General features: G+C 41.0%; 1 protein-coding gene and 1 pseudogene across 7 annotated transcripts in view; one reads left to right on the forward strand and one right to left on the reverse strand.

The window, feature by feature from the left end:
• The window catches only part of MTA3 (metastasis associated 1 family member 3), a 198,744-nt gene that overhangs the window by 143,523 nt on the left and 43,017 nt on the right, over window positions 1–12,204 (reverse strand). For 6 of the 7 annotated variants that reach the window (XR_002644571.2, XM_022573966.2, XM_089923236.1 and 3 more), the window contains exons 2-3: window positions 10,805–10,872; window positions 1,482–1,575 (exon numbers count right to left, since the gene is read on the reverse strand). Coding sequence is in view for 6 of the 7 variants with exons in the window: in XM_022573966.2 (XP_022429674.1) it covers window positions 1,482–1,575; window positions 10,805–10,872 (162 nt within the window). In the remaining variant the exon portion in view is untranslated. Of the gene's footprint in view, window positions 1–1,481; window positions 1,576–10,804; window positions 10,873–12,204 lie in introns of those variants that run through there. The other variant, XM_089923235.1, reaches the window with a different exon arrangement.
• On the forward strand, window positions 3,399–5,546 carry LOC111174717 (uncharacterized; annotated as a pseudogene).

The following is a 12,204-nucleotide window of genomic DNA, read 5'->3' on the forward strand; positions in this document are numbered from 1 at the left end:
CCAACCAGAATCTGAACCCAGGTCTTTCTTTAAACTGCATGACTGCCATTATATAATTTCATTGGTTCTTAAGTTTCTTAAAATTTCATTTCTCTGAGTCAATACTAAGAGCCTCATCAATTCTAAAAAGCCTGATTTTCTACATTTACAAGCCTAAAACAGACAGCACCAAAAAAGGCAGCCATGCTGAGACCCTCCATGAACAGTCAACAGATGCCCAACCATCTTTACACCTCACTACCTTTGCAACAACTTTAGAAGCTACGTTAGAAGCTAAATTAAATCCAAAAGTACATGAATATAAATGAGACATTTTATCTTTAAGTTTATGTTGTCAATGGTGAATAAAATCCAAATAATTTTGCACAGATACTTTAATAACACACTGAATTTCTAGATTTCAGGTATAGCTAAAATAACTGATTAGTATGTCATTTTAAAAAGCAATACTTTGGTCTCATACATGAGGAGCAAATATGATTACCCTGAATCTGTGAATATATAATTTGTAAATACTACAGAATAACCCATATCATAATTAACACTTTCTCTACAAACATGGAAAGAAACTGAAAAACTCTATGAACTACAGCAGAAAATGTAGTAGGAATTTAACTTATGAGACAGACATCCAGTAGGGAAATCATTCTCAGGCAGACACAGAACAAACCTGTGCGCCAACAGCCTCCCTTCCCCCATTACCAAAACATTTCAAAAGCTTCAGGAACCCCAAGACCAGAGTTTGAGACACTACGGTATTAAACTGAAAAATACATTTACATATGGTCCTAGTCTCATTACATATTTTGTAGGACAAAAATGGCTTTCAAAATAAAGTACTTATACTTCTTTCTTAAAATTTAGATCACTTTTTTATTGATTGTTTAAAAAAAAATCAAAGGGGCTAAAATATGTCAAAGCTGTTGACTGCGGAGGGAGCACACAATGAAGATTAAACTACAAAGAAATGCTCAGAGTTGCTATCTGCAGGAATTTTTTCCCATATCTATCACATTGCACTTCTTTCTTTAGCAAACTTTTTTTTCCACACATACCTAATACTATAAATATATAATAAATACTCAGAATTTTAAAAACTGTAAATACAACCCAGTTGTTTTAGAGAGGAGGGAAAAAGAAGTCCTCCAAAATACCAGTGAAGTATAAATTTCCTCATATTCAAACCTTCAAACCGCCATGGAAAATTGGAGATGGCAAAACACTGCTCCAATTGTCCACTAAAGCCTATGTGCAAAGACTTCTATTTCAACATTTCGACTAACTAATAAACATATGTTGCATCCTAAAAAATATACACTAAAACCAAGAACCACCCAAAAACCTACTCCCATCTAAACTAAGAGGAAGACAAATGGGAAACCAAAAAGCTACAGGTAACATAAAGTACTTTTCCTCATATCATGGAAAACAAAAGACTCAAAACACATTTTAATTTTCCAAGAAAAAGACAATTAACTTACTAGCATGCTTGTCTGCAAGCATTATAAGCGTGTTGGAAATATCTCGTCGTCTATAAAAGCACACTACTTTTGCTTCCACGTTGCCAGTTGCAGTCTAAGAAATAAGAAAAATAAAAGTCATCTATACTGAATATTAGATTCAAGTAGTTTATAAAACAAAACTAGAGACAGCATAATTGTAAGATCACTGTCATTTACTGTGCCAACCACAACTGCAGGATAATCAGAGAGCTTAAAAATTCAAATCAGGACGAGTAACATTTGTAAAAGTTCCAAGTGAAACAAATGTCAAACATAAAATAACTCATTGGCATCAATTAAAAATTAAACTAAAGTGATCAGAGAGCTTTAATGACTAAAACCATACTTAACTCTGATTAACCTTAAGAAACTAATCCCCAAAATTTAAAAAGCCACAACATAACTTAAAAGACAGTTAAACATAGTCCTCCAAACCCTCTTCCTGAGGCACAGGCTAAGTGCAAAATCACCCAGCCCCATCCTAAACACCCTCACGTTCGACTGATGGTGAAGCTCTGCAGGTGCAGGGCAGTCAACATGTGAGGTGGACCAGATAACTTGGAAATGCATTCTCAGCCCAAGGGAGTCCATGAATCCGTAACGGTCAACATTCTTAGTAGTACTTACTTTACCTTCACATATGAAAGTATTAAAAACCTTGAGTTATGAACACTGAAGCTCTTATTTCTTTTTGACTACAGTCTAGAATACAATCAATATTCAGTTAGGCTGTAATTTACTGCAGCTGGGGCCCAGGCTCCTACCCTCCTATTCTTTATGAATTCTGAGAGATTTCAAGGTCAATTGTTCACTACAGAGTTCATTGTAAAAACACACAGATTACAATAAAATGCTATTGTCATTTCCAATTTCAAACAAATTTGAGAACATATTTTCAAAATTCCTCTGGGCTTACAGATACACTCAGAGAAAAAGAAATAAGTATATGTGCTGCAGTAAAGTTGTCAGTTTTATGAAGTTCAACGGCAGTATTTTAAAGTGAGAAATAGTCTTGTAGAAATATTGCCCCTTAAAACTGAAATCATATTACATCCTAACCAAAGTGCTTCTATATTTCACAATATTGTGATCAAATACATCCTCCAGAAGTAATGATCCAGCAATCTGCTAAATGAACAGTCCAATATTCATATGTAAATAAAATCTATCAATGACTTCAATTATCAGTGCTTTATCATTTTTGTCTTCTTGAGACAAAAGCATGTTAATGGACGACTAATAAGAAAATAAATAAATAAACATTTAAAAAAAATAAATAAAAGCATGTTAAAAACCCAAAGCAAGAGTTTTAAGGCATACGTGTTTTTTTCCTACCTTACTGGTGAGTTCCTCCAATAGGGATACTCTGTAAAGCTAATTAAATTCTTATTTGAACCTGCTTGGGGTGGAGGGGCATAGTTCAAAATAAATATTCTCTTCTGAACCACGCACACACTTGGCTATTAGGCAGTGTACAGTATTCCTCTTCTTCTCTACTGTACACACACACACACCCTCCCTTCGAACATTCCTCTAAAGTTGAGCTACTAAAATTGTGGTCCAAGGCCCAGTCCACAGCTGTTACTATGTAATGAAATGAGTACAGAAATTAAATGAATTACAGTATTTGAGAGTTAATTTTATATCTATTGAATCTAATAATGAAAAATGGGGCTTGCATTTTTATAAGCCTACTTTAAATTTCATTTTTCTACTCATTTATAAATTTTACAAAAGCAGTCTAAGATACTGAAAATTCTTAAAAATCCTCCACCACAAATAATTTAAGAAGTATAGCTCTGAAGACCTAAGTTAAATATTTTGTATATATAAAGTCACCAAATTTCTTGTGTGCGCTTCCTATGTGCCCCTGCACAAGCTAAGCACCACGGATGCATGGTGTCTGCCCTCACCGAGCCTCTGCTCCAGCAAAGATGCCTGTCCACATGTCATCTCGTCTCCAACCTTCCAAAGCCCAGCTGTAATCATGTCCCTCACCCAGAAACCTTCACCGGTTCCCCACAACTGAAGCATAAGAGTAAAACATTCCTGAAAAATTCCCAGCACTATTGTCTTTACTCCTTTCTTTTCCCCTCCAGACTTCACTTCTCACTCATGGAGGCAGGAAGTACCACCTGTTGAGGGAAGAACAGAAAAAGCTTCAAGGAGGAGGAAAGGGGGCAGAAGGTCCCTAACTAGCTAGGAAAGAAGGAAAGGAGTCCAACAGGTGAAGCCTGGAGGGCTGAGTAGTCTTAAGAAAAAAGAAGGACCTGAACAAAACCCACAGGTGGGAAAAGTGGAGACAGGTATAAAGAAGAACCTACAACGAACAGCAATTTCTTTCCTGTGTTCTTTTCTCCATTTAGGTTGCAGCCTCTTAAATCTCTATTCTGTCAAACACGTTTAGTAAAACATCCTTCAGCAATAAGGGGCTTTTAGTCAACCTCATACTCACGCCCATTTCTATCCCAGACTTAGAAAGTACATTATTAAAAAACAAAAAACCAAACGCTTTCCATTTTGGAAAGTCTGTGGTCTGCTCGAACTAAAGAACAGATGGAAAAGAACTTCCTTTTCCCAATTTCTGTCCTTCTTCCCAACAGATCCTAAACGTCAGGAGGGGTCTTAACTTGGGTTCTATAAAAGGGCTTTGAAGGGATCTCCTGAAATTATATGCAAAATCTTGTATGTGCAAATATAGATTGGGGTGGGGGACAAGACTAGATGCTCAAAGAAGTTAGTGGCTCCCTTCTCCCAACCAAAAAAAGACCCAAAACATTAAAATGAATCTCAGAGCAAATTGGATGGCTAATAAAACATACAGAATATGAAGAAACATATAAATTATACAACATAACACACCAAAAAAACAATCAATAGCAAATAACATTCAATTTATCCATAAGCATAACTCCCAAAACTTCCTGAGACTGTATCCTCATTATTATGTGCACAAAGCCTTCTTCCAACATGTGTGCAGACTAAATCTTTAGAAGAGCAACACCCAAGCTAGATAGTGACTAAATAAAATTTACCGTGAAGTTGTTTTCTATTTTAACTTTATATTCTTCCTCCAAAAGATCATCATCACTGTATCTGAGTACAGTTTAGAGGAGAGGAAAAGAGGGTGTGTAAGATAAACAATGTCGGTGAGAAGCGGCTGCAGCTCCGGGCACAGGGGGCAGGAACCCGAAGGCGAGCAGGGGCCGGGTAGGCACCACGGCCGGGGTCACCACCACGGAGGCGGTGAAGCGCTGAGACCCAGGTTCCGCAGCTGCAGGCCAGTGACGCGGAGGAGAGGGCCGAGCACCTCCCGCGGAAATGGAGGGAGAAAGGCGGCCCGGGAACAGGCTCAAGCTGACACAGCCTCCTTGAACCGCAGGATCCAGCTGATTGAAAAGCAGCTGGACAGTGCCCAAGAGCACCTGGCCACTGCCCTGCAAAAGCCAGAGGAAGCTGAGAGAGCTGCTGATGACAGCGAGAGAGGTCTGAAGGTTACTGAAAACCAATCCTTAAAAGAGGAAGAAAAAATGGAGCTCCAGGAAATCCAACTCGAAGAAGCTAAGCACACTGCAGAAGAGGCAGGTGGGAAGTACGAAGAGGTGGCTCTTAGGTTGGTGATTATTGAGGGAGACTTGGAAGGCAGAGGAGCGAGCTGAGCTGGCAGAGTCCCGCTGCCGAGAGATGGATGAGCAGGTCAGACTGATGGACCAGAAGCTGAAGTGTCTGAGTGCTGCTGAAGAAAAGTACTCTCAAAAAGAAGACAGGTATGAGGAAGAGAGAAAGATTCTTACTGATAAACTCAAGGAGGCAGAGACCCGTGCTGAGTTTGCTGAGAGATGGGCAGCCAAGCTGGAAAAGACAACTGATGATTTGGAAGATGAACTGAAATGCACCAAAGAGGAGCACCTCTGTACACAAAGGATGCTGGACCAGACTCTGCTTGACCTGGATGAGATGCAGAGCGCCCCAGTCCCGCCCTGCGCTGCCCCTCCCTCTGACCCCGACTCCGCTGAGGCCAGAAGCTGACCTTTAAGCTGACGGCTGACCTTTAACTGGAAGGCTGCTTTCTCCTTTCGCCATGTCTCCCACCCCCACCCCTGTGTCCTTTTCGCCAAACTGTCTCTGCCTCTCTCCAGAGATTCCATCTGGGCTAGAGGCTGAGCATCTTTGGGAACAACGTTTAAGGGAATGTGAGCACAATGTTAAGTGTCTTTAAAAGCATGCTGTGATGTACACATTTTGTAATTACCTTTTTTGTTGCTGTAGCAGCCATTTGTAAAACATTCCAGATAATTCCATAGTTCTGAAGCAGCAGTCTAATCCCTTTCTCACTTTTGGAAGGTAACTTTTCAGCTTAATGCATACTGCCCTCTTCGTAGAGGAGGGGAAAAGGTATGGGCCTGCCTTCCTGAGAGCTAAACAGCCCAGAGAAGGACTCCATTTTGGGAAGCCTTATTGCTCTGTAAAAAGTACCTGCCAAACCAGAAAGGTGATTCCAGAAGGAGTTAGCCAAAAAAAAAAAAAAAGCGCTGTTCAGGTTTTCAGCTTTACGGTATCTTTGGGCAACTTTTTTTTTTCCATCAGAAGTGACCAGATGAGATTAAGATGGTGAGGCCTCTGAGACCAAATCCTTGTCCCAGCTCTACCCCATTCCCAATCACTCACAGAATGGATCATGTGCCCCTTATTTTGAGGTGACCACTTATTTGCTCTCCCGCCTCCTTGAAAGAAAGGAAAGAAAATTATGTTCTACCACTGATTTAGCCATATGAAACTCATCTCATCACCCTTTTCTGGGTCTGAAGCTGCTGTCTCTAAAACTGCCATCTCATTGTGTGTTGTAGCAGTTAGTCCTGGAGAAATCTTGAATAGCTTATACACAAAATTGTTTTTAAATTTTATATTATTTTGAAACTTCGCTTCTTTGGGGCTGGGGCACACTGGTCACCCCACCTGGCTGTGACAGCCCTCTACAGTCTAGGCTGGCAGTGTGCTGATCTTTCAAAGTTTCTTTCCCTACCCAATCTCCCCTTTTTGGTGAGGGTTCAGTGAGGTCAGTTAGGTGTGCATCCTACAGCTTAATTGGCTTAAAATGTACTCCCCTTTGGTGTGGTCTCCTTGGGGGCCAATTGGGGAAAGAAAAAACAATAGTGTAACTGTTTTGATACTGAACATTGATAAATGTCTTTTTGAAATAAAGAACCAGTCCCTCAAAAAAAAAAAAAAAAAAAGAGATAAAACAATGTCGAACTGTGTTTATCAACCAATATATTCAGTTTTGCACCTAAAAGTCTGGGGAAGAAAAATTGAGACAAAAGTCTATTTCAGGACTTCCCTAGTGGTCCAATGGTTAAGAATCTGCCTTCCAATGCAGGGGATGTGGGTTCGATCCCCAGTCAGGGAACTAAGATCCCACATGCCACAGGGCAACTAACCCTGCACACTCTAGAGCCTGCGTGCCGCATTACTAAGCCTGTGCAGCACAACTAGAGAGCCCGCTCACTGCAACTACTGAACCCATGCGCACCAGAGCCCACTCGCTGCACTAAAAGATCCCACATGCTGTGGAGCAGCTAAGCCCATGTGCCACAACTACTGAGCCTACGCTCTAGAACCGGCGAGCCGCAACTACTGAGCCCATGTGCCCCAACTACTGAAGCCCGCGTGCCTAGAGCCCATGCTCCACACAGGAGAGGCCACCGCAATGAGAAGCCCACGCACCGCAGCAAAGGGTAGCCCCTCGTTCACCACTAGAGTAAGCCTGCGTGCAGCAGCAAAGACCCAATGCAGCCAAAAATAAATTAATTAATTTTAAAAAATAATAATATATCAAGTGTTCTTAAATTCATTATTTGGATTTTCTAATCATGTTAAATTTCCCGGGCTTCCCTGGTGGCGCAGTGGTTGAGAGTCTGCCTGCCGATGCAGGGGACACGGGTTTGTGCCCCGGTCCGGAAAGATCCCACAGGCCGCGGAGCGGCTGGGCCTGTGAGCCATGGCCGCTGGGCCTGCGCGTCCGGAGCCTGTGCTCCGCAACGGGAGAGGCCACAACAGTGAGAGGCCCGCGTACCACAAAAAAAAAAAAAAAAATTTCCCCACTTAGCCAACTTGACCTCTGACCCGCTCAAGGCCTTTCTGGAACTCCTGTGGCCCCTCTTCCTGAGGCTACCTCCTTCTCATCCTTTAGGCCTCAACTTCAATGTCCTTAAAGTCCTTCACTCCCTATCCAAAGGAAGCAACCTCTGTTATTCTCTATGTCAAGGGTCAAGGCTCTTGCTTATTTCCTTTCTAGAAGTTAACACCATTTATCGCTATTTTCTTTACACCTGTTAACTCATCTTTTCATGTGTCTCCCTCATGAGAACGGAGACCCTGTGTGGGCAGAGACCATGTCCATATTGGTCACTGTTGTAGCTGAGCCTAGCATAGTGCCTGCTACATAACAAGTGCTCGAGAAATATTTAATTACTTACTTAAAATGAGATCTCTCACATCCCTTCAGAAATAAAGGTCCTGTGTAAATATTTAGTAATTAATTAGCCTATTGCAGTTCCTTTTTATCAATACTCCATCCAGACTGCCACTCTGAAATTACAGAGACTCTGATCTCTCACAGTTCAGTCACCCTCAGTCCCCTAAGGACTGCTCGTATATTAACCACTCTTTGAGAAAGCAGAGGCGCAGGGAGAAGGTGAGAATGTGGGGGAGGGGAGGGACCTTTGAAGTGAAGAGTAATATAATGATAAAGAAGTGTGAAATGATCCAGGTTCCAGCTAGATGTGTAACCCAGGCATTTAAGTTACTTAACCACAGTGTGCTTCACAACAATCCATGATCCATCTACCTTAAAGGTTTAAGGTACTGGGAGGCTCAAAAGAGGTGACAAACGTGAATCTCCAGATTATATGCTTCCAGAGCACCATGCTCTGATGTTTGTAAATTTAGCACAGATGCAATTTTCCTTCTGCCTGTGGAATTATTTAGCTGATGTCCATCTCCACTACTAGACCTATCTTGTTCATCTTTCAGTTCCTAAAAGTGCGTATCTAAAAGCAGTAGGTCCCCAGAAATATTTGTAAAATGAATGAATCAAAGTACTTTGTAAACAGTAAAGCCATGTACAAGTATTAACATCAGACATCTGAGAAATTCATTAATTCAAAAAATGTTTACTTAACTATGTGCCAGCCACTACTCTAAGGCACTTCGGATGCATTAGTGAACAGAAAAGATCACTACACACATAGAGCTTACATTCTAGTTTGGGAAAACAGGCAATGAAAATATAGGCACAACTCATTTTATTGCGCTTCGGTTCACTGCACTTCTCAGATATTGTGTTTTTTTTTACAAATCAATGGTTTATGGCAACACTCGGTGGAGCAAGTCTACGCCATTTTTCCAATAGCATTTGCTTACTTCGTGTCTGTCACATTTTGGTAAATCTTGCGGTATTTCAAACTTTTTCATTATTATGATATTTGTTATGGCAACCTATGATCAGTGATCTTTAATATTATTTTATGAAGGCTCACTGAAGGCTCAGATGATAGCTAGCAATTTTTAGCAGTGAAGTATTTTTAAATTAGGCATGTACATCTTTTTTTAGACATAATGTACACTTAATAGACTACAGTATGGTATAAACACAACTTTTATATGCACTGGGAAACTAAAAAATTCATGTGACTCGTTTTACTGCAATAGCTGCTTCATTGCAGTGGTCTGAACTGAACCCACAATATCTGAGGTATGCCTGTAAACACATTCATTAAGTATATCTGAAGGTGATAAATGATGTGGGGGAAAACAGCAAGGTATGGGGGGCTGGGAACAACCAGACAGTCCTAAGGTGGGTGCATATGAGAAACAGCCAAGAGGGTCCAGTGGTTAGGACTTGGTGCTTCACTGCCGTGGCCCTGGGTTCAATCCCTGGTCAGGGAACTAAGATCCTGCAAGACAGGTGGCGCAGCCAAAAAAAAAAGTGAGAGAGAGAAACAGGCAAGAAAGAGCTTACTGCACTTAGAGCCGAATGAACAAAGCAGGGAGCAGCCAGAGAATACAGGTCTCATAGGGCAATATTTCTCCTCGAATCCTAGTTAAGTTTCCAAGTAAGCTGATGCAGTGAACAGTGTGGAATGCCTAAATTCTTTTTTTAAGCCTTTTATTTATTTATTTATTTATTTGGCCATGCCGAGCGTGGCTTGCAGGATCTTACTTCCCCAACTAGGGATGGAACCTGGGCCCCAGCAGTGAAAGCACCGAGTCCTAACCACTGGACCACCAGGGAATTCCCTGGAATTGCCTAAATTCTTATACCTTACATCAATAATATAAAAGAGAAGCACACCAGGAAGACATCTCAACAGACTGACCTAATCCTGAGGCCATTTTCTTCATTTGGTGGTGGTCTCAAATACTATGGAAATTTTTTAAATGCAAGGTCCCCAGGGTATCCCCAAAAGTGAACCAAGACCTCAACGCTCATAAGCCAGGCATGCCCTTGGCCAATCTGGTTTCCTGGGACTCAAAACGGGACCAGAGTCTCCAGATGGTATTTTGGAGGAAAGGTATTAGCTAGACAGCCCCCAAAATTTTAACAATGTGAATTCTCACCAGCTACACAATTAACCCTCAACCATCAGAAATCTATGGTCCATGTCATTTATGATTGTTTGAGTGCCTCCACTGTAAAAGCTCAGCTACTGCCAACACTCATAATGCTTCTGATGTCCTGGACACCTGCGATTAGGGACAAACCTTGATGTAAAAGTTTTATTTACTTGGGCCTAAGGTACAAAAAGTCACTTTATAATTATGCCAAAACTGTATTCTTATTAGTTAGCCTAGTCTAGAATTTTACAAATTCCCTTAAATATCATATTCCCTAACTTCCTGCTTCTCAAGCTGAAAGAGGAAAAAATTAATTTAAAATTAATTTTTAAAAATTAAATTAAAATTTTAATTTAATTAAAAAATAACTAAAAAGGGAGAAACACAAATTATGACTTCAAATATAAACAGGGACTGAGTTACAGGAGTGACCTGCTCTGAGAAGCTCAAAGCAATTTGAAGAAATCTTACAGATGTTACATATTCAATATCAACATTTAGTATCAGAGGTAATTATAAAAAGCAAAAGAATATTCAGAATCCTGCATAATTCTCTAATCTGAAATCTCTACTTTCAAAGAGTCTGGAACTTTAAGTAAAATCACCTCTTATGCCCTTTACCCAATTACCCATCAATGGGCAACAAATATTTCTTAATATTAGAATCAAGAACACTCAGTGTATACCTTGTTGAGTTCTTCTATCCTTCTGATGAGGTACGGATTGCTAGAGGAATTCTCAAAGTAGACATAATCTGTAATTAAAGGAAGTAAAGAGCTTAATCTTTTCAACATAAAGTTCACATTTGTCAATTTATGACTTTTTTTATATTAGGTAATTCACATTCAAAATGAAGCATGCCCGTGATTCATTTCCTGGTAAAAGCAAACTGAGTAATGCAGCCTCAATATATTCTCTTTCTTATGTGCTTACCATTCACAGACCCTTATTTTCCTGGCATTTTCATTTCAATTAATGTTTTATTCAAGTTCTCCTAGACTTCTGTCCCACATGTGTCATTTCTTTAATAATAAACAAAAAGACACCTCTTATCATTGAGTAGTCAGAGCTGACTAAACATGTGTCTTTCATACGATAACTGCTTCCACATCTTTTCACTCCAATCCAATTTGCCCTGGAGTAGACTTCTCACATAAAACTATTGACCTAAGACAAATTCAGAGCATCTTGAAAGGCTTAGCAGCCCAAAGTACATTTCAATCACCAACTTAAAAAAAAATCAGGTGAGCAGAGCAGAAGCACATTGACAAACTTTTTCACAGCTCTATCTAGGAAGATGAGGGGGCGAAAAAGGAGAGGGGTCACTTTTTGAGAGGCAGAGCTCTGTGGAGGTGATAACCAGCCTTTTTAATACCATATTTAATCCAGATCCATTTTGGGTCTCGTTATAAAGCAATTGCTGCAGCCTTTCAACAAAAAGGATATAAATTTTCAAGTGTGGTTTTTCCTCTCATCTAATAGGCTCACTGGAAACTTCCCACTGTGTGTTTATTTGAGAGGCTGGGCTGCAGTGTTATTGTCTATCTTAGTGGCTCTTTCCCGTCTCCCTTCTGCAAAGTGGCCTCATTTAGCCAGGCCATTCCCACCACCATCCATCAAAGGAGCTCGGCTAATGAGCAGAGAAGAGCCAGTCTTACACACAAACACGTCACTTATCTGAATTATTATTTTACCAGGAAAAGAGGGAGGAGGGCGTCTTGAGTAGGGAGAAAGTTTGTTTGACCTTATTTCTCTCTTCTGCAGAAGGCTGGGAAGGAGGCAGACAGCAGAGCAAACGTCCAGGCAGAGCTCCACTCCCCACCCCAGGCTGCGATGCCCCGGCCCCTCTAAGCCCCATTCCTGGGGGGCGCTGGACAAGAAACGTAAGGGAGAGGGACGAAGGAGAGGTGCAGGGCCCTGTCCCCGCAAACAGGCCTATCCAGCTGTGCCCCTGGCTAGACCCCCATCGCCCCCACCCACACCCCCAATGAAGGGGAGCAGTAGAGGAGAGATGTCCCTCCACTCTCTCCAAACCCCCAACGCCTAGAAGCCACGCGAGGAAAGACCACCCTCGTAGGGGGCTCGA

Source organism: Delphinapterus leucas, chromosome 13, assembly GCF_059928025.1.
Source record: "Delphinapterus leucas isolate spDelLeu-1000000601 "Yukka" chromosome 13, BTC_Dleu_Yukka2, whole genome shotgun sequence".
Taxonomy (NCBI): domain Eukaryota; kingdom Metazoa; phylum Chordata; class Mammalia; order Artiodactyla; family Monodontidae; genus Delphinapterus; species Delphinapterus leucas.